This window comes from Dendrobates tinctorius, unplaced genomic scaffold (genome assembly GCF_039654945.1).
Source record: "Dendrobates tinctorius isolate UK_male_01 unplaced genomic scaffold, ASM3965494v1 ptg000040l, whole genome shotgun sequence".
In the NCBI taxonomy this organism is placed as follows: domain Eukaryota; kingdom Metazoa; phylum Chordata; class Amphibia; order Anura; family Dendrobatidae; genus Dendrobates; species Dendrobates tinctorius.
Window position 1 is genome coordinate 3,882,314 of NW_027361708.1, and position 23,223 is coordinate 3,905,536.

At 46.1% G+C, this 23,223-nt stretch overlaps 1 protein-coding gene across 3 annotated transcripts in view; it reads left to right on the forward strand.

Annotated features, from left to right (window-relative positions):
• Positions 1-23,223, forward strand: part of LOC141088648 (mannose-binding protein A-like) — a 113,166-nt gene that overhangs the window by 27,478 nt on the left and 62,465 nt on the right. For all 3 annotated transcript variants that reach the window (XM_073574791.1, XM_073574792.1, XM_073574793.1), the window contains 2 exons: positions 14,209-14,298; positions 14,413-14,457. In XM_073574791.1, the coding sequence (XP_073430892.1) occupies positions 14,209-14,298; positions 14,413-14,457 (135 nt within the window). The remainder of the gene's footprint in view (positions 1-14,208; positions 14,299-14,412; positions 14,458-23,223) is intronic.

The window sequence follows — 23,223 nt, forward strand, 5'->3', positions numbered from 1 at the left end:
AGCGGTCTGAGCGGGAGCGGTCTGAGCCTGAGCAGTCTGAGGATTCTGAGCGGGAGCAGTGTAGTCAAGTCGTGGCGAGGAGACGCAATGTGAGTATATATATATATTTCTTTTTCTGTCTTTATTTCTCTTGCTTCTTTTCTGTTTCTTTTTGTATCTTTTCCAAACTTCTAAACATTCTATATTTTTTTTCTAGGTTCCACAGCGGGATGACGAAGACGTGTACATCGACAACGAGCACCTCATCTGCCTTGTTGAGGAACGTATCCCATTGTGGGACAGCCGTGACCAGCAGTACAAAGACACAGTGGTGACCCGGCAGCTCTGGAATGAGGTGGCCGCAGCGCTGATGGATGGCTGGGACAGCGCCTCTGCAGCTTCAAAAAGGGCGTTCAGTAAGTATAAAGATGCTCTGTGATACTGCATTTATTTTTGGACCTGATGTTGCTGGTGTGTTTTTTGCAAGATATATTCTTGCATTAAACACACCAATGTCTGGTGGAAAACTGTTCTTGATGTGTGTATTGAACTGCTGCATTGTTTTTTGGAACTGACGGTGCTGGTGTTTTTTTGGCAAGATATATTCTTGCATGAAAAGCACCAACGCCTTGTTGAGAACTGTGCTTGATGTGTGTATTGAACTCAGGGCCGGCCCGAGAGATTACGGCGCCCTAGGCGAAACTATTTTGTTGCGCCCCTACTATTCTTGGCAGTAGATGGAAACTTGGGATATAAATTTAGGAGCAAAATTAACCACAACAACAATGATTAATTAACTATCTCCTAACTCTTTAATCTTCTGAGAAGTTGTATAGGACAAATATATACAAAGTAATCAATAACACAAAACAAAAACGACCATAGGTAATTAAAATTTTTGTTTCCTTGCTTTTTTTTTTTTTGAAGAGGATGACACTAAGTCACCGAGATTAATTTGTTTAGCAACTTCAGATTCTATCGAAATTGTTGCCAACCCAACCAACCTCTCTTGCGTCATATTTGCCCTTAAATATGTACACTTTTCTTTCCATCCCTAAAACTTTTTGCCTTTTGAAAAGTTTTTTTATAATTTTTTCTATTTTTTCTCTGGCGCCCCCTTTGGGTCGGGGCCCTAGGCGGCCGCCTAGTTCGCCTATACGTTCGGGCCGGCCCTGATTGAACTGCTGCATTGATTATTGGACCTGACGGTGTTGGAGCTTTTTTGGCAAGATATATTCTTGCATGAAAAGCACCAACGCCTTGTTGAGAACTGTGCTTGATGTGTGTATTGAACTGCTGCATTGATCTTTGGACCTGACGGTATTGGTGCTTTTTTGGTAAGATATATTCTTGCATGAAAAGCACCAATGCCTTGTTGAGAACTGTGCTTTATGTGTATTGAACTGCTGCATTGATTATTGGACCTGACAGTGGTGGTGCTTTTTTGGCAAGATGTATTCTTGCATGAAAAGCACCAACGCCTTGTTGAGAACTGTGCTTGATTTGTGTATTGAACTGCTGCATTGATTATTGGACCTGACGGTGGTGGTGTTTTTTTGGCAAGATATATTCTTGCATGAAAAGCACCAACGCCTTGTTGAGAACTGTGCTTGATTTGTGTATTGAACTGCTGCATTGATTATTGGACCTGACGGTGGTGGTGTTTTTTTGGCAAGATATATTCTTGCATGAAAAGCACCAACGCCTTGTTGAGAACTGTGCTTGATTTGTGTATTGAACTGCTGCATTGATTATTGGACCTGACGGTGGTGGTGTTTTTTTGGCAAGATATATTCTTGCATGAAAAGCACCAACACTTTGTTAAGAACTGTGCTTGATTTGTGTATTGAACTGCTGCATTGATTATTGGACCTGACGGTGTTGGTGTTTTTTTGGCAAGATATATTCCTGCATGAAAAGCACCAACGCCTTGTTGAGAACTGTGCTTGATTTGTGTATTGAACTGCTGCATTGATTATTGGACCTGACGGTGTTGGTGCTTTTTTTGGCAAGATATATTCCTGCATGAAAAGCACCAACGCCTTGCTGAAAACTGATTGATTTTTCAACTGCTATCTTGATCCTGTTTTCAATCTTGTTTCAGATGATACTGTTGTTTTGGCTGATACAGTGGGGCAAAAAAGTATTTAGTCAGTCAGCAATAGTGCAAGTTCCACCACTTAAAAAGATGAGAGGCGTCTGTAATTTACATCATAGGTAGACCTCAACTATGGGAGACAAATTGAGAAAAAAAAATCCAGAAAATCACATTGTCTGTTTTTTTTTCATTTTATTTGCATATTATGGTGGAAAATAAGTATTTGGTCAGAAACAAGCAATCAAGATTTCTGGCTCTCACAGACCTGTAACTTCTTCTTTAAGAGTCTCCTCTTTCCTCCACTCATTACCTGTAGTAATGGCACCTGTTTAAACTTGTTATCAGTATAAAAAGACACCTGTGCACACCCTCAAAGGCTGGAGTCACACTAACCTGCGCAAAATACGCTCCGTATTTTACATGCGTAATACGGATCAATGACCCCTAAACAGTGCTCCTTAGGTCATCCGTAAGCAAGGTGAGGTCGCGTATTTTGCGCATGTGTGCATCCGTATGTAATCCGTGTGTCATCCGTATGCAATCCGTATGGCGAGATTTTCTCGCAGCCTTGCAAAATGGACATTTAACGGTTTTGAGGCCTGCAAACAATTTAAATCATTAGCCTGCACCCTATTTAGACACTCAGAAACAGGTTGCTGCCTACATTCTGTACATTTCTCACCTTGCTTTCACGAGGTGTGTTGGTGTTCTTTGTGCAGCATGGCCGAGGGTCTGACATTCAATACAACCGAGCAGGTTCTCTTTACCTGGCTTTTGTCACGGCGCTTTGGCCAACCATATCCTGTGATAGTGGATCCGCGGAGGAGGAGACGCATGTGGGTACATCCAGTTTTGAGGCAACGACTCACAAGAGGTCATTTTCACCGCCTCTATTCGTCTCTGCGGGAGCATCCGGAGAAATTTTACCAGTACTGTCGAATGAGCATTTCCACATTTGATCGCCTCTTGGAGACAGTGCGCCCTGGGATCACCTTTCAGGACACTAGGATGCGCCAAGCCATATCTGCAGAGGAGCGACTTCTACTCACAATATGGTATGTACTCCACGACCACATTCTCTATGTTCATAATGTGTGTGTTAATTTATGTTTTTTGGCCTTCTTGGACAAAGTTTAATACCCTCATCTTCCTCAAAATATGTTTCACCTGACACAGCAGAATGTTACATCTAATATGTACTGCATATCACTTAGTCATTGTGCCACCAAATATGTGTGTGTTCTTCTCTATCATTCCCTACCAAGTTTGGTCGGCATGTAACTGATTTTTTTTTACTTTACCCATTCTAACCTGTACTATTTCTGTTGTTCGACAGCTTCCTGTCCACTGGCCTGTCTTATGCCGCCCTCCACCATGAGTTTCTCATTGGAAAGTCAACCATTTCAGGAATAGTGAGGTCTACATGTGCAGAAATCTGGACAAAACTCCATCAGGTGGTCCTACCCGAGCCCAGGATGGAAGACTGGTTAAGGATTTCAAGGGACTTTGAGGAGGACTGCCAGTTTCCAAATTGTATTGGGGCCCTGGATGGCAAACATATCAGGGTGCGTAAGCCGCCGAACTCAGGCTCCCAATTCTTCAATTATAAGCAATACTTTTCTGTTGTATTGTTGGCTCTGGTAGACCCTCAATACAAGTTTATAATTGTTGACATTGGGGCCTATGGAAGGACGGGAGACTCTAGAGTCTTCAATACTTCCATAATGGGTCGGCGGCTACGCACCAACCAGTTGGATCTCCCACCACCACGCCAGCTACCAGGCTCCCCCGAACAATCAGTCCCTTATGTCCTTGTGGCAGATGAGGCCTTTCAGTTATCACGTAATGTCATGAGGCCATATCCCCGGCGCAACCTTGACAACAGGCGCAGAATCTTTAACTTGCGCCTATCACGTGCTAGGCGACTGGTGGAGTGTTCCTTTGGGATTCTTTGTGCCAAATGGCGGGTACTCCAGTCTGCCATTCAGTTGAGTGAGCAAAATGTGAATGAAGTTGTCAAAGCCTGTGTTGTTCTGCATAACTTCACCAGGATACATGATTGTTCCTCCTCTGATGGTGTTGTGCGTAGGCCGGACAATGTGCGCAGGGTGAGACCACCTATCATCCCTCAACGTAGACCGCTCTCTGGCCTCAAAGTGCGTGATATATTCACGAATTACTTTATCTCACCAGAGGGGGCAACTTCTTGGCAAGAGAATGCTGTGTCTATGTTATAATTTTTTTGTTTCAAAGTGGGTCTAAATATATATTACTCAAGCCTTTTTATGATTCTATGAGTGTTTCTTTGCATTGGTTGGTGTCTGTTAGTATGTTGTGAGGGATAGTGAGAAATCACACAGAGACGTTAACTAGAGTAGACAAATTTTTCGTTTTGCCTTTTTTTTTTTTTTGGTTTTTTTTAAAGGCAAACATAATTTTGCCATAACACAAATTTGGCAATGGCCAAAATGACCCTTTGGGCCTTCTTTAACTTGGTGTAACATTAACATTACAGAAAAAAACTGCAACAACCATTATGCAATAACAATATTGCTGCATGCCTACATTAACCTTGATTAGGCAACAAAGGGTGAGCTCCATCACCAAAATAAAGTCAATAAGATAACACTCACATTTCCTCATAATGTTTTCCAATCATAGAAAGATTCCACCATGACAGGCAAGGCTACCTCACATCTTTCACACAGATATTACCTGTCTGTAGAACAGACAAGATTTAAGCATGCTGTACTGGAAAGGATGACAATACAAAACTCACTTGTTAAGACATAGAGAGAGCGTGATATTGAGAATGCTGGTCGCCTCAAATTGGTTTACTAGAGAATGCTAATAACAAAGTTGACTACTTAACTAAAGGCAAGCACGCCTTTCCTATGCATTAGCAAGTGATTAGTGTATTTTCATCCTATCAGGTAACAGTATAGCGCATTTAAATCTTCTCTTTTATACACACATGTAATATCTGTGTGAAAGGCGTGAGGTAGCGTTGCCTGTCATGATGGATTGTTTCATATGTTTGGAAAACATTGTTTAAAAATGTGAGTGTTAAATTATGTTCTAAATGTTGGTGAAGGAGAACACCTGTTTTTTTTGTCTAGATTAGAAGCACCAGTTACCTGTTACTGGACATCTCCAAAATTTTGAATCATAAATCCTCATATGTAGGGGAAGGGGAACGGGGAGGAACAGCCTGTGGGTGCTGCTGGACATTGTGGCCAAGATCGCCCTGTGTGGGGCCATACTGTTGCCCATGATGCTGTTGTTGTCCAGCCTCCTGGGCCTGTTGGTGATACTGGCCAGAGTAATAATGATGATGGTGAGGGGCTTCTTGTTGGCTCTGGTAGGCCCGTGGCTCATACCCACCAAGATAGCCAGATCGTCCCCAACCAGGTTGGGACCAGCCTCCAACACTGGGTGGGTACAAGTGGCCATATTGGTGGGGTTGGCTTGATGAAGACATTTGGGGCTGCGGAATAGAAGGATGGGTAGGGGGAGGAAGGGGTTGAGGTGTTGGCCCATGTATTAGGGGCTGCTCAGACCCTGCTTGAGCAAGCATTTGTGTGGATGGTCTCATGCGCATTAAATTTCTTGGTGAGAGCTGCCACCTCTCCAGAAATTCAAACACCTCATATGGGGTATTGGGGGGGGGGGGGTGCTTGCATCAAGCAGGATCTGAATACACCCCCTAATACGGAGCCTGACCTCACGGGTAAGGGCACGGAGATAAAGGGTGAGGCTACGTGCATAGGCCTCCTCACCATCATCTGTAGTGACTCTGGACAAGTAATTCAGCACCCCAGTGTCCACATTGGTCCTGCTCTCTTGAATGTTGACCTGGCGCCTTCTTCTTATTCGCCTTGTTGCTAGAGCAGCCTGTGGGGAGGGCCTGATCTGGGCAGTTGGGCTGCTGCTCAAGTTGCCCATCTCTTCCAGGATGGGTGAGGTTGCAGCTGCAGACCGTCCTGGTGGTGTGTTGTGTAGGGCAGCCATTGTGTGTTCTGGTGAAGCCTCCTCTTCAGCCATCCTTCTTGTAGGGGGAGAAGATGGGCCAGCCACCTCATCCCCTACAGGATCTATAATGGGCTCAGCCTCTGAGGCCGTTCCTCGATCCGTAAGGTTGGATTGAGTTCTGTTATGAAATAGAACAGAGGCAAAAATACATCAATATTTTTGTCCCTGTAAAGTATTTGTGTAATGTTTTTGTGTCATGTGGTGTGAGGTATGTACTTACGGTCTCAGAGACAGAATTGTGGTGAGGAAGTTCAGCTGGTCATAGTATATATATTTGCGCTTGACATGGCCAGCATCCCCACTCCTGGACCGCTGCTGGCGTTCCCGCCGGTACTGGTCCCGGATGCTTCTCCACCGTTTCATCACATCTTCCACTGCAATGTGACAGGAAAGATTGTCAAAATCAGATATTTGAGAGGTCACATTTTCAAACAGTAGTCTAGGCATGGGGCCTTATGGGGTGTGCGTTCTACCCATGGTGGCATATGTAATTGTGCCGATACCCAGGGTCTCATTAGCTCCCCTGAAACTAATTTTAGTGGCTAGGAGGATGAGGAGCTTGTGGCCTAACCCCTAATTATGGCTGTGTGAAGCCACGTGTCACATCCTAATGTAACGGCCTCATGAGGCTAATAAAAATACATGCACAGGAAGGGGGGGGCTGATTGTAGATTCCTTTTATAGTGCGCGCTAAGGTTAATTATATTTTTATGGTTGCACTTACGAATTTTATGCTGCTCATCACGTGGTCTGTCACCAAAGTCATGGTACATCTGGCGACAGATGCGCCTCCATGACGCCTCCTTTCTTGTGCGGTTTGCGTCGCGTGGGTCCCATATTTCTGGACGCTCCTGCACCAGCACAATTAGCATCTCTACATTAATATATGTGGACGCCATGCTGCTGCTGTACTCCGTGGAGGCGTACTTCCTGGATGTCTGGAGCGCTTTTTGACCTCATTTGCATGTCTAGGGTTCCTGATGATGGATTGGCCCATTTCCTGTTCACCAGCCAAAAGACCTGCGTATTGCTCGCAGGTCACACGTGTGTTCCATGTGTAATGCGTATTTTTTGCGCACCCATAGACGCATTGGCGTACTACGGGCGTAGTACGCTGACAAATGCAGCATGCTGCGAGTGGCACGCAGCGTAGGATACGGAGGAGAAATATACACCTGGTGCGAGTGACCCCATAGAAAATCATTTGTCCGTGTCTAATGCGGGCTTTTTGCGCCTCTCACTCTCCCGTATTCCTCGCCAGTGTGACTCCGGCCAAACAGTCTGACTCCAAACTCCACTATGGTGAAGACCAAAGAGCTGTCAAAGGACACCAGAAACAAAATTGTAGCCCTGCACCAGGCTGGGAAGACTGAATCTGCAATAGCCAACCAGCTTGGAGTGAAGAAATCAACTGTGGGAGCAATAATTAGAAAATGGAAGACATACAAGACCACTGATAATCTCCCTCGATCTGGTGCTCCACGCAAAATCCCACCCCGTGGGGTCAGAATGATCACAAGAACGGTGAGCAAAAATCCCAGAACCACGCGGGGGGACCTAGTGAATGAACTGCAGAGAGCTGGGACCAATGTAACAAGGCCTACCATAAGTAACACACTACGCCACCATGGACTCAGATCCTGCAGTGCCAGACGTGGCCCACTGCTTAAGCCTGTACATGTCCGGGCCCGTCTGAAGTTTGCTAGAGAGCATTTGGATGATCCAGAGGAGTTTTGGGAGAATGTCCTATGGTCTGATGAAACCAAACTGGAACTGTTTGGTAGAAACACAACTTGTCGTGTTTGGAGGAAAAAGAATACTGAGTTGCATCCATCAAACACCATACCTACTGTAAAGCATGGTGGAGGAAACATCATGCTTTGGGGCTGTTTCTCTGCAAAGGGGCCAGGACGACTGATCCGGGTACATGAAAGAATGAATGGGGCCATGTATCGTGAGATTTTGAGTGCAAACCTCCTTCCATCAGCAAGGGCATTGAAGATGAAACGTGGCTGGGTCTTTCAACATGACAATGATCCAAAGCACACTGCCAGGGCAACGAAGGAGTGGCTTCGTAAGAAGCATTTCAAGGTCCTGGAGTGGCCTAGCCAATCTCCAGATCTCAACCCTATAGAAAACCTTTGGAGGGAGTTGAAAGTCCGTGTTGCCAAGGGAAAAGCCAAAAACATCACTGCTCTAGAGGAGATCTGCATGGAGGAATGGGCCAACATACCAACAACAGTGTGTGGCAACCTTGTGAAGACTTACAGAAAACGTTTTACCTCTGTCATTGCCAACAAAGGATATATCACAAAGTATTGAGATGAAATTTTGTTTCTGACCAAATACTTATTTTCCACCATAATATGCAAATAAAATGAAAAAAAACCAGACAGTGTGATTTTCTGGATTTTTTTTTCTCAGTTTGTCTCCCATAGTTGAGGTCTACCTATGATGTAAATTACAGACGCCTCTCATCTTTTTAAGTGGTGGAACTTGCACTATTGCTGACTGACTAAATACTTTTTTTTCCCCACTGTACATATGTTGTAGCAGGAAACATAACAGTGTCCTCCGTCTCAACAGTGACTGCATTGTGTCTATATTTTTAGTGTTGCTGCAGCATTGATTATTGTTTTTTTTTTAACCACAGTGAAAAAAATCCGCACACGTTGGCGCTCGATGAAGGACCGCTTCAACGGTGATGTTCGTGCTGAGGGACAGGTTCGGAGTGGTTCTGCGGCAAGGCGCAGAAGAAAGTACCGCTACCATCGAGAGTTGGTTTTCCTGAGACCGGACCTTGCCAGCAGAGCGTAAGTTTTTTTCTTTGGTTTGTTATTACTATGTGCTTTTCTATTCCACAGGTGATGCTTCTTGTAGATGCATGATAATAATGTTTTCCCTTTCTTTCCACAGCACTTGGAGCAGTATCCTGCAACCTGTCCCGGGAGCGGTTCTTCATCGATCGACCTCGGACCCGTCCCAGCCATCCGACAGCCAGGAAGCATCTTGCAGGTCAGCAACACAGACAGCTGGTGACCAGGAAGCTGGTCCATCAGGTGTTCCCCTGTCCCAGGTCTCTGTCACTGGTTATGCGGGCACTACCCACCAGCAGCAGAGGGCCTCGGACAGGAATGTCCTGCCCAAGTTCATGCTCTTGAGCGAGGCCTTTAAGGCCAGCCTCAAGGCGCTGGCCGCCAGAACGGAAAGTGGTTTTGCACTGATGGAGCTTGGTTTTAACCACATGGAACACCGCTTCCACTCTGTCGACCAGCGCCTTGACCGTCTGGAGGCCGACCTCAACAGACCAGCGCACCATTTTTTCAGTAAAATTGAACAGGGCATGGCGGAACACCTTAGTCCTGAGCAACAGCTGAGTGTGTTACAGGCCTGCAACACTGCTTACTTGCAGGCTATGCAGCAGAATCGGTATGTTTAGCAGTCAGTGGTGTCCTTTCCAACAGTTCCACCGCTGACTCGCTTAACCACACTACCGACTTCTGCTGCATACCACTGCACGGCCACCTGCATTCCCAGCGAAGCCGGTCATCACTACACCACTTCAAGTCTGAGTGCTGCTGGACACTCCTCCGCCACCACCATTATGGCAAGCGCTGCTCCTGCATGGAGCACCGCCACAGCACCACCAGCTTGGAGCCAAACCTCCACAGAACCTGCTTGGGCCACCGACACCAGCAGTCAACCACAATGGACCACCGCCAGCACTCCTCAGCAACGTACCACCGCCAGCACTCCTCAGCAACGTACCACCGCCAGCACTCCTCAGCAACGTACCACCGCCAGCACTCCTCAGCAACATACCACCACCAGCACTCCTCAGCAACGTACCACCACCAGTACTCCTCATCAAAGGAGCACCGCCAGCACTCCTCATCTTCAGAGCACCACCACCACTCCTCCTCGTAGTCCCACAAGAACTTTGGCAGAGATACCTGAGACGCAGACTCCTTCCCGTAGCACCGACTCTACATGCTCCCCTTCTAGGAGCACCGCCACTGCCACTTTGAGCAGCACCGCCACCACCACAGAGCAGCAAAGGGGTGATCCGCATTCCCTATTTTACAGGGCAACGCCACAGTCCACCGTCACCAGGCATTCTACAAAAGAAAGGCGGTCACAGGCTGCAAGTAGGTCGGGGCCAGATATGCCTGTGCCAAAAAAGAAGAAAACAAAAACCTTGCTTGTTCATCCACCGTCTCCTCCTAATGTGTCTCAACCTGCCACAATGTCTATTCCAGAGCTCCCTTTCCCGAGTACTTTTGTCACCCCTTCTCCTCGAACCCCTTCCTCTACCTCCAGTCGTTCCTCGTCTCTCCACACACCCAAAGTATCCCAATCTTCCCCCAAACGTCATTCCTAATAAAAAAATTTTTTTTTTTTGGTTTCTAAATAAATGTGCACTTGTGCTTTCAAAAAATTGGTATTGGTTTACTGTGTCTATCGCCGACTACACACACTGCGCCGTACACACACTGCGCCATACACTCAGGGTGTTTTAAAAAACATATATCTCCATTACTGTTTCTTGTGTGAGACATGTTTCTTGTGTCAGTCTTGGAGATATGTGTTGTCAACAAACCAAATCTACATGACTTTTCTTTTCCAGAACAGTCTCTACATTCTAGGAATATTGCACAGAGTGGATCCAGCAGGGTTCCCCAACTCCAGTCCTCAAGGTCCAACAAAAGATTATGTTGTATGGAATCCTCTGTTTGAAACATTTTTAGCAAATGAGCTATGGATTCCAGTGCAACATGATCTGTTGGTGGCCCTTGTGGAGTGGAGTTGGGGAACCCTGCTCGATCCACTCTGTGCAATATTACAAGAATGTAGAGACTGCTGTTGAAAAGAAAAGTCATATTGGTATAATCTACATGACTTTTCTTTTCCAGAACAGTCTCTACATTCTAGGAATATTGCACAGAGTGGATCCAGCAGGGTTCCCCAACTTAAGTCCTCAAGGTCCAACAAAAGATCATGTTGTATGGGATCCTCTTTTTTGGTGCTCTTGTGAAACCGTTTTAGCTACGGAGCTATGGATTTCATTACAACATGATCTGTTGTTGAACCTTGTGGAGTTGGTGAAGATGTAGATTGGTTTCATTTACAAAACATATCTCCAAGACTGACACAAGACACGTCAGTAATCGAGATATCTGGTGTATGGCAAACTGAATAAAGTCAGTTTCCCTAACTACAGTGTTCAAACCTAACCAACATAACATGTTTTTAGTAATTACATTTGAGTTTAAAAAAAAAAATTTAAACATGATCTGTTGGTTGACATTTAGGAGTAACATTTCACAACCCTTGCTATAGAGGATGGTGTTGAGTGCAAGGTATATCTATTGTTCGCATTTAAAATAATGCAAGGAACTATAGATATACCTTGTAAATAGCCACATAATCTATATAGTCATCAATTCAGGAGTATTAGTGAAATCATGATGCACAAAATACAGCATCATAAATTCACTGATACACCTGTCTACTTGGTTATGGTATTGGGAGTGTAAAAAAAAAAAATGCACTCAGTTCAGGTATCAAAACTTATTTTTTTTTATTAATAGGAACAACATGCAAGAAAATTTATTTAAACCATTTGCTCTTGTCACTCCACCTGTCCTACATCTGAGTTGAAGTATGCCGCAAATTGCTCCCTCTTTTGCCCAACTTCAACAGATGACCTGAGAGGGTGCTGAGTAAATTCTGGCAATGGATTAGGATCCACATCATCAAGATCAAAGTTCGGGTGCTCTCGAGAAAGTACAAAGTTATGTAGAACAACACAGGCCTTGACCACCTCATCCACTGTTTCCAGTTTCAGATTAATAGCTGTGCCAAGAATGCGCCATCTAGATACAAGTATACCGAAGGCACACTCTACTGTTCTCCTGGCCCAGGTCAGCCTGTAATTGAAAATTCTTTTTTGGAGGTCCAAGTCCCAGCTGGAGTAGGGTTTGAGGAGGTGTTGGCACATCTGGAACGCTTCATCACCAACCAGTACAAATGGCTGTGGCGGACCTTCGGTGTTGGGAAGAGGCCGTGGCATGGGGAAATTGAAGTTGTTGCCATACAACCTCCTGCCCATGACCGATGTCCCACAGCCAAATGCCCCAATGTCCACTGCAATAAACGTACAGTCTGCATCTGCAATGGCCATCAGTACAGTAGAAAAGTACTTTTTGTAGTTAAAGAACTCAGAGCCTGTTCTTTTGGGCTTGATAATCCGGATGTGTTTCCCATCCACCGCTCCCAAACAGTTAAGGAAATTGCATACTGTCCAGAATCTTTCAGCGATGTCCAACCACTTTTCTGCGGTTGGCATGGGCATGAATTCGGGACAGAGAACGTTCCAGAGAGCCCGGCAGGTGTCCGCTACAATTCCAGACAACGTGGAGATTCCAAGCCTGTACTGGAAGTGCAGTGACGACAGGGTCTCTCCAGTAGCCAGGAATCTGTGACACAAAGAAAACAATAATTAATAATTTTTGTATACGTATTTTATTTGCACACGTTACATTTAAAAAAAAAAAAAAAAATTCTGCAGCCTTTTTTTCAATACATACCATCCAACAATTACCGCAGCTTGTAGTTACCAACATGGCAGAACTGTAATTCTGCCAGATTTGGAAGAGTACATGTCACAAGCAAGAAAATTCAGCAGCCATTGGTTTATGAAAACTACGTACCTTAATGTGACCAGGAGCCATTCCTTAGGAGTAATCGCACACCGGAGCTGCATGTCCTGTCTCTGGATGACTTCTTTTACCCGACCAAGCAAATAGTGAAATGTTTCTTGGGTCATCCGGGTATAATCCATAAATTTCTCCGGGTTTGCCTGTAGCTCGCTGTAGAGGGTATGGTACGCTCCACGGCTCTCCCGGAGTTCCATAATGGGATGTATCCACGTACGCCGCTGCTGCCGTCTTCGCTGCCTCTCTCTCTCCCTCTGTTCATGGCAAGCAACGGCATAAGCCTGAGCCATCCTCATGTCCAGATCCAAGTCAAAGTAAAAGCTCTTCCAGCGCAGATCCATGTTTCTCAAGTCAAATGCAAGCAAATGTGAAGAATTCAGCTATAAACAGGGTCTATATAAAGAATTTCCATAGACACACCCACTGGTGTCCCATTGGTGGAGTGTGTTGCAAGAATTTTTCAAGGATTTTTTCTCCAGTTTATTGCGCACAAAAAATGCAAACGCATGAAAAACGCTTACAAACACATAAAAACGCTGCAATTTTTTGTTGTAATGCGCACAATAATGCTACAAAATAGCGCAGCGCTTACCAGCGTTTACATGCGCTCCAAACGCAGCGCAAAAAAACGCTAGTGTGAAAGTAGCCTTACTATCATCTATTTGCCTTCTCCTGCTGTGCTTTGTCGCCCTCTTGTGTCCCTCCTATGTTTTACACGTTTCCTTTACTCCTCTCTATGTTATGTGTTCAATAAAATGTATATATTTGTTTTTATTTTGGCTGCACCATATTTGTAGGCTTTTCTCTAATAGCTGCAGGTAGAATGGAGCTCCACCTGTGACAGTTAGATAAAAAAATTATGCAAGTGCCAAACATGCATAGTTATCAAACAGACCTGGAAAATTATATTGCAAGGTCAGTTGTACCGTATAGTGAACACGGTAAATTAAAAACAAAACTATTGCAGAATTGAAATTTTTTTCAGTATTTCGCAACAATTGTAATTTTTTTTCCTGCTCTTCAGTCACCTGATGAAATGAATGGTGTCATTCAAAAGGATAAATTATCCCGCAAAAAAATAAACCTTTATATCGTTATGCGGATGGCACAATAAAAAAGTTATAGCTCTTAGAAGAAGATGAGGAAAAAAACTAATGCAAAAAAGGAAAATCGTCCCATCAGGAAGGAGTTGATCAAGAACAAGATTACAGTTCTTGATAAATAATTTCCATTGTGTATCAGTATAAACTTGCTAAACCTTGGCTTGGCTGGGAATCATGTTACTATTTTGCACTAGTTTTATGAGTAATCCTACTGTACAACAGTAGCAAAAGAGTCTTACAAAAATCAAGGTATAAAATGTATGTATGCTTTCTTTAGGACCTGCCGGAGAACCAGGGACACCAGGAATAAGAGGTAGTGCTGGACCACCTGGAAAAGAAGGGCCTAGAGGAAATACTGGATTTACCGGTACCATAATCATTCAAAATATTTTTTCCAATGTACATGCTATAACATAAAAATGCTATAATATTATTATTTTGTGTGTTTCATATAATTTGAATTCTATGTTTATCTACCTAGGATTACCTGGACAAAAAGGTGAAAAAGGAAATACTGGAGCACAAGGTATGTATAGCTGTTACACTAAAATAATTATTATATCCAGGCGACATAATGATTTTTAGTAGACAGGTATCAGTAGTGTTGGATATTGTTGAGCATTCCGATACCGCAAATATCAGGTATCGGCCGATATTCGCAGTATCGGAATTCCGATACTGAGTTCCGATACTTTTAGCATATCGAATACCAGAATCGGAAGTTCCCATAATGCTTTGAGCCAGTTTGATTCGATTCAGTCAATGACAATCCTCAGAAGTGTGGGCACATCCTGTTAGGCATGTAGGCATGTTAACTAATGGCATGGCTGTGATTGGCTGCTGAAATGATGTCATGATGCACTATAAAAGCCGCCGCCATTTAGGGTTCACTCTGCTGTGAATTCAGTTAGGGACAGGCTGCTGTTCAAGACTCTGAGGGACAGTTAGAGATAGCGATTTTCAAAATAATATTGTGCTTTACCCAGGCTACATTATCAATCAGTGCAGCTTTCTTTTGCCTTGCAGCAGTGTTCACAGCTGTCTGCAAGGTCTGTGTGAGTGCAGCTCACGCTGTGTAATGTGTCCTGGAGCCACGTCTGGTTGTAGGCCGCTCAGCGTGCGTCACTGCCTCATATATATTTTTCTTTTATTGCTGCTCATTTTTCATTCCCTATTAGTGTGCATCCATCTGTATCCATATAGATTGGTTGCAAACACTATAGGAGTAGACAGCGGAGCCTTTCTGCAGCCTTTCAGTGCTAGTGCCCAGTTATCTGCACTGTTCACGGCTGTCTGAGAGGTCTCTGTGTGTGAGTGCAGCTCACGCTGTAGTGTGTCCTGCAGCCACGTCTGGTTGTAGGCCGCTCAGCGTGCATCACTGCCTCATACATATTTTTCTTTTATTGCAGCTCATATTTCATTAATTCTCCTATTAGTGTGCATCCATCCGTATCCATATACATTGATTGGTTGCAAACACTATATAGGAGTAGATAGAGGAGCCTTTTTTCTGGCTTGTGCCCTTCAGCCGCAGCCAGATTAGTATTACCCTATTTTTTGGAGCCTCATCTTTTGCATTGTAGGTTACCTTCCTGCATTGTAATAGCTCCAAAAAGTTTGTGATATTATCGCTTTCAAATCTTTGGTCACATCCTTTTTGTTTTTTTGAAAAAAAAATCAAATTAAAGTTCACCAAACACTCCACTTGACAGTTGTGTAGGCCACATTAGCTCATATTAAAGTGTAGTCCACACACTTTATGAAATTAGTGTTTCTTATACCTGTTAGCAGCTGTTCAGGAATAAGCACACTAAGCACCCCCTTTGTACTTTTCTGCCTTATCTTTATCAGTCTACCAAGATGAAGAAGGCAGGGAGTAAGGCACATGGGCGTGGAGTTGCAGCAGGGAGAGGATGTGGGGATTCAGCAGGGAGAGGATGTGGGGATTCTGTGCCTGCTGTGGGCACCAGTGAGTCAGTATCCCCCAGTTTTACTAGGCAACAGTCCTTTATGCGCAGCTTTGTAGGACCTCGCCGTACCCCACTGCTGAGGGACGAACAAATTGAAGCTGTTGTCAGATGGATGGCAGCTAACGTATCGACTTCAATGACTTCCACATCCTCTCAGGGCCAGAGCACTGAAGAGCAACCATCTGTCTCTTCACCACCTGCCAAATTGCCCAGGCAGTCAGAGAGCCCTGTACAGGAGCCATCACAGTCTCTACTTCTGTTCTCTGAATCGGTTGGCTTGGAAGGGAGTATGCAGTGATGCGCAACTGCCCCTCTGAATCTGAAGAGGCGGGTGGGCCAGTGCCTATGGTCAGCACACCTCAGTACGCATCAGATGATGAGACTCAGATGCCACTTTCTGGTGGGTACGGTGGTGGCGAGACTACCCAGGAGAAGCAGGTGTTTGAAGAGGGGAGTGTAGATGATGAGGTCCTTGACCCATCAAGGCGTGAGGAACAGGAAGGTGGTGGGAGCAGATCTGAGGAAGAGATTCCTCCGAACAGCCAGGGAGGGAGAGGGAGGGGGCAGACTTGGTTGCCTGTAGCCTCCACTTCGGCACCCGTTAGGAGCATTCCTCTTCCAAAAGCCAAAACGGGCGCTCCCAAGACTTGCAGTGCGTGGTCTTTTTTGACACAGTTGCAGATGACATTTGCTTTGTCAAATGCAAGCTGTGTCATCAAAAAGTCAAGAGGGAAAAGTGTCAGCAACCTGAATACCACAAATATGTGGAAACATGTGCGGACCAAGCACGTGGTGGAGTTACAAAGACACACTAAAGACGTAGGCCAACCTACAGCACCACCTACCACCTCTTCAGCTCGTGTTGTAGCTTCTTCCTCCAGCTCACACAGCTGATTCGGCTTCCTCACAGGATCGCCATGGAAGAACCTCTGGCACTGTGGTCCAGAGACAAAGTGACATTCCACCCACAGCACCACGTTCCCGTTCATCTTCACACTCCCAGGCCACTCTACAGCCATTGGTAGCACAGGCATGGGAGAAAAGGCGGCCATACTTGGCAAACCATCCCCGAGTACAGGCTCTGAATGCCGGCATTGCAAAATTACTGGCCCTTGAAATGCTCTCATTCAGGCTGGTGGAGACTGACACCTTCCGGAACTTCATGGCATTGGCAGTCCCACAATACAACGTGCCCAGACACTTTTATTTCAGCAGGCAAGCCGTCCCTGCCCTGTAAAAGCATGTGGAGGGAAAAATTAAACATGCGCTACTAAACGCCGTCAGTAGCAAGGTCCACCTGACCACCGATGCGTGGACCAGTACCCATGGACAGGGACGATACCTTTTCCTCACTGCCCATTGGGTCAATGTTGTGGAGCCGGGTACAGATCTTGAGAGTGGCGCTGTACGTGTGCTGCCAACTCCAAGGATTGCAGGAATCCAGTCAGTACACATTGACTCCTCCTCATACTCCAGTTCCTCAGAATCAGCGCTGCAGAAGCCTGTTACGACCGATATGAGCACAGCCGTGGCCAAACGTCTACAGGCCGTACTGAAATTAATTTCTTTGGGGAATCGAAGCCACACAGTGCAGGAGCTCTGGAATGCCATCAAGCAGGAGAGTGACGTGTGGTTTGCGCCAGCGAATCTCCAGCCAGGCTTGGTAGTGTGTGACAATGGCCGAAATCTGGTGGCAGCTCTGGGCCTAGACAACCTCACTCACATCCTATGTCTGGCACATGTGCTCAACTTGGTCATGCAGAGCTTTCTGAGGGACTATCCGGATCTTGATGCACTGCTGCACAAGGTCCGCATAGAGTGTGCTCACTTACGGCGTTCCAGCACGGCGCCGATTACGCCTTCCGGAACATCGCATCATATGTGACCTACCCACCAGGTGGAATTCAACATTACATATGTTGGAGCGTTTGTGTGAGCAGCAGGCAGCAGTCATGGATTACCAGCTGCATCATGCGCAAACAAGTCGCACTGTGCGCCAGTCACACTTCAGCACCACTGAGTGGGCCTCTATGAAGGACATCTGCCACGTTTTGCATGCCTTCGATGATTCCATGCGGATGGCGAGTGCAGATGATGTACCAGTCAGCATGACTGTCCCCCTTATCTGCCTGCTTCAAAAAACACTGCAAGCACTAAGGGATGAGGTTTTGGAAGAGGTGGAGGATGAGATGAGGAGTCACAAATGCCATCTGCTTCTGGACAGTCTGCGCTACGTGGTTCCTCACAAAGGCATAGGCAGGGGACACTTTGTGAGGAGGATGAGGAGGAGTCAATGGAGGAGGAAGACATCTCTCCAGAGGAGGGAGGTACACAATGCTCTAGTCAGTATGTACAGCGAGGGTGGGGTGATGCAGAGCAGACAGAGATGACGCCACAAGCAGGGGACAGCGTTTCTTGGGCAGTTGGGAGTCTGCAGCACATGGTTGATTTCATGCTGCAGTGCCTGAGAAACGACCGCCGTATTGCCCACATTCTAAACACGGCTGATTATTGGGTGTGCACCCTCCTAGATCCTCGCTACCGGGACAACTTATAAAGCCTCATAACATCGTTGAACCAGGAGCGTAAAATGCGGGAGTACCAAGAGACACTGGTGCATTCCATCATGTTCTCCATTCCACCCAAGAGCAGTGCTGCTAGTGCTTTACAAAGCAGCTCTGTGCGTCGAGGCAGTGGAAGAAGCTCTGCACAAAGAGGGAGCAGAGGCAGTGCCTCAGCACAAGGCAAGACCAGTATGGCCCAAATATGGCAAAGTTTTGTCTGCCCACCACAATTGTCTACACCATCACAGACGGCTCCAGTCAGCAGGAGGCAACGTTTCCGTCAGATTGTGACAGACTACATGTCTTGCCCTGTCAGTGTACTCCCAGACGGCTCTTCCCCCTTCAAGTTTTGGGTCTCTAAGCTGGATACATGACCAGAGCTTAGCCAGTATGCATTGGAGGTGCTGGTTTGCCCTGCTGCCAGTGTATTATCGGAACGTGTCTTTAGTGCCGCAGGTGGTGTACTAACAGACCGTCGCACGCGACTATCCTCCGATAACATTGACCGGTTTACTTTTCTGAAAATGAACAAAGCCTGGATCTCGCCAGAATTTGCCAGTCCTCTTCCAGAATAAATAATTGGTTGGCAACAGTATCCAGGTCTCCTGTTGTGTTCATGTTTCTGCCACCTGAACTGTAATCCCTGGGCTTCAACACAGCCAGTTGTTGCTCAGAAGTGCCGTCTGCACAGAGACAAACACTAGCTCCTGTGTTAGTGGGGTTCAGTAACGCCAGCTGCTCCCCTGCTGTGTGTACGGCAATATCTCCTGCTGCCTCCACATTCAAACTACATCCGATTTTACACTTGCTACAAGTAGGCCTCAGTCTACTCCATGATTGTTCCTGGGCTCCAACATCGCCAGTTGTTGCTCAGAAATGCCGTCTGCACAGAGACAAACACTAGCTCCTGTGTAAGTGGGGTTCAGTAACGCCAGCTGGTCTCCTGCTGTGTGTACGGCAATGTCTACTGCTGCCTCCACATTCACACTACTACTGATTTCAAACTTGCTCCAACTAGGCCTCTGGCTCCACTCTGACTCTAGTATTTCCCCTGGCCTCCAAAACCGCCAGTTGCTGCTCAGAAGTGGCGTCTGCACAATCAACACTTGTTCCTGTGTTACTGGGGTTCAGTAAGGTCAGCTGATCCCCTGATGTGTGTCCGGCAATGTCTCCTGCTCTGTCCACATTCCCACTACTATGTGGACAGGAATGTGGACAGAGCAGGAGACATTGCCGGACACACATCAGGGGATCAACTGACGTGACTGAACCCCAGTAACACAGGAACAAGTGTTAATTGTGCAGACGACACTTTTGAGCAGCAACTGGCGGTGTTGGAGGCCAGGGGAAATACTAGAGACAGTGGAGCCAGAGGCCTAATTGGAGCACGGTTAAAATCAGTAGTAGTCTACAACCGATATAAAACTTGCTTCAATTAGGCCTCAGCCTGCTCCATCATTAACCCTGGGCTCCAACATCGCCAGATGCTGCTCAGAAGTGTCTTTGGCACAGGTACTCCCTCCTGCCCAGCCTGGTTCCAGCACGCCTGCTGTTTCCGGGTAGTGTCAACGTCACTTTGCCACCAATAAGTTGTCCTGTCGTGTTGCGGTTGTGTTAGCCGAGTCTATGGTGCCTGCAGTTTAGGTGCTTCCTATGTGGGCTGCAGGTTATGGTTATAAAGGCTGGTTCCGTAGTGCCAATAGGAAAATCACCCCCTGTAAGGACTGTGGGTTTCGGTAACTGTGGCCGGCTCGCGGCCTCTCAACTTTGTTTTTCATGGGTACCTTCTGCTACCCATCCGGGTTCCAGCACCTTCAGCTGTTTCTCGGCAGTGCTTTTGGCTGAGGTGCCTCCATCTCGGTATCCGAGTTCCAGCACCATCTGCTGGTCCTTGGTAGTCCTTTCTAGCACAGATACCTCCTGCTTAGTAACCGTGTTCCAGCACCGTCAGCTGGTCCACGGTTGTGCCATTGGCTCTTGTTCCTTCTGTTGCCCCTCCGGGTTCCAGCACCGTCAGCTGGTCCTCGGTAGTGCCATTGGCTCTTGTTCCTTCTGCTACCACTCCGGGTTCCAGCACCGTCAGCTGGTTCTCGGCAGTGTCTTTGGCATGGGTACTCCATCCTGCCCAGCCTGGTTCCTGCACGCCTACTATTTCCGGGTAGTGTCAATGTCACTTTGCCACCAATACATTGTCCTGTCGTGTTGCGGTCGGGTTAGCCGAGTCTATGGTGCCTGCAGTTTATGGGCTTCCTATGTGGGCTGCGGGTTCTGGTAATAAAGGCTGGTTCCGTAGTGCCAATAGGACAAGCACCCCCTGTAGGACTGTGTGTTTCGGTAACTGCGGCCGGCTGGCTCGCGGCCTTGCAACTTTGTTTTTCATGGGTAGCTTCTGCTACCTCTCCGGGTTCCAGCACCGTCAGCTGGTTCTCGGCAGTGCCTTTGGCCTAGGTGCCTCCTTCTCGGTATCTGAGTTACAGCAACGTCTGCTGGTCCTTTGTAGTGCTTTCTAGCACAGATACCTCCTGATTAGTAACCAGGTTCCAGCACCGTCATCTGGTCCTCGGTAGTGCCATTGGCTCTTGTCCTTCTGCTGCCCCTCCGGGTTCCAGCACCGTCAGCTGGTCCTCGCTAGTTCCATTGGCTCTTGCAGCTTCTGCTACCCATCCGGGTTCCAGCACCATCAGCTGGTTCTCGGCAGTGCCTTTGGCTTAGGTGCCTCTTTCTCGGTATCTGAGTTCCAGCAATGTCTGCTGGTCCTTGGTAGTGCTTTCTAGCACAGGTACCTCCTGCTTAGTAATCGGGTTCCAGTACCGTCAGCTGGTCCTCGGTAGTGACATTGGCTTTTGTTCCTTCTGCAGCCCCTCCGGGTTCCAGCACCGTCAGCTTGTTCTCGGCAGTGCCTTTGGCTTAGGTGCCTCCTTCTCAGTATCCGAGTTCCAGCAACGTCTGCTGGTCCTTGGTAGTGCTTTCTAGCACAGGTACCTCCTGCTTAGTAACCAAGTTCCAGCACCGTCAGCTGGTCCACGGTTGTGCCTTTGGCTCTTGTTCCTTCTGCTGCCCCTCCGGGTTCCAGCACCATCAGCTGGTCCTCGCTTGTTCCATTTCCTCTTGTTCCTTCTGCTACCCATCCGTGTTCCAGTACCGTCAGCTGGTTCTCAGCAGTTCCTCAGCCTTCTTGTACCTTCTTCTACTTTTCCAAGTTCAAGCTTTTGGAAATGGTTTTTGGTTCTCACTCTGGATCTCCCTGACAACGACCCTGAAGACGACGACCCTGAAGACCACACCGAAGAAGACCAAAAAGATGACCCTGAAGAAGATGACCAAGAGGACAAAGAACATGAAGACAACCACCAAGATGCAGAACAACAAGAGACAGAAGACCAAGAAGCAGAAGAACAAAATGCAGAAGAGCCAAAAGCAGAAGAACATTAAGCATAAGACTAAAAATCAGAGCAAAAGATATTATCTAAATTATAAGCAGAAGAAGACTTAGCAGTGTATGTGGGTGAGTCCGTTCCTCCTCTTGGTGCCCCTGGAAAATGCCTGCTGCTGCAGGCCAAACTGAACGCGGACAAATCCTGTTGTAAATCTTTTGTGACAGGCAGAATGGAAGGTGTAATCTTCAAATTTTTATAGATAACAACTACAGGAATGCCTGTCTCAAATAAGAATATGATGAAGAAGAAGAATAGGAAGAAGATGAAGAAGTAGAATATGAAGAAGAATAATAGTTGATTAAGAAGAATATGAATAATGTACAAAAAAAGAATAATAGGAAGAAGGTGAAGAAGAAGATGAATAAGGTGAAGAAGAAGTTGATGAAAAAGCTGCTGCTGCTGCTGCTGAGGATCATGAAGGAGAATGTGTGGGAGAAGTGAAAAAGAAGGTGAAGAGCATGGAAGTAGTGAAACATACATATCTGACAAAATATAAAAAAGGTTAACATAGTCAATATCTTTGTAACTCCGAACGTCTTTAAAAAAAAAAAATGTATTCCTGCTATTCCATTTGATTGGGCTAAACCTCTATGCCTTTAATGTCTCCTCCACCTCCCCCAATACATTCTACATTATTCTTAGTTGTTTTTCTTCATGTAGAATTAACCTACAAGGAAAGAAAGGGTTTTTTTTAATTCTGATATTTCTGTCCCATTGACTTGAATGGGACTTCCGATATCGGAATCGGCGATACCCGATACTTTTTGGGTATCGGTCCGATCCAATCCGATCTGATATTTCACGATATCGGAAGGTATTGCTCAACACTAGTGTTGGACCTACCCACCAGAGAACCATAAGATCCTCTGGTGGTCCATGGTAGACCCTGTATTGTAGCAGTTCACTTAACTGCTCATTGTTCTTCTCTGGACAACTGAGAGCAGTCATAAAACTTGATTAGCTGCAGCTCACTTTGAACTGAGCAGATTGCTGCCTGCTCTGATCACTTGATTGTTTTCACCGCTCTTTATCTGGCTGTAGAACTATAGTTACAGTATATTGTAAATAAACACACAGCCAGAATAAAGTCCTTTAATTGAAAGAATGATGCAAACTCCTTTAATTATTCTAAGTTAAACCATACTCATGTCATCGCACATTCCACTGAATCCCTCGTTTCCTGTAATAAAAGTAAAAAAACATATCCCTCACCTGTCCATCAATATGTCCCACAGCGTAATTCATGTCTGGGGGTTAAACAGATTTCAACCTGGACGGTGCCAAGATGCTATCGTCCAGGCTGAGAACCACCGATGAATGA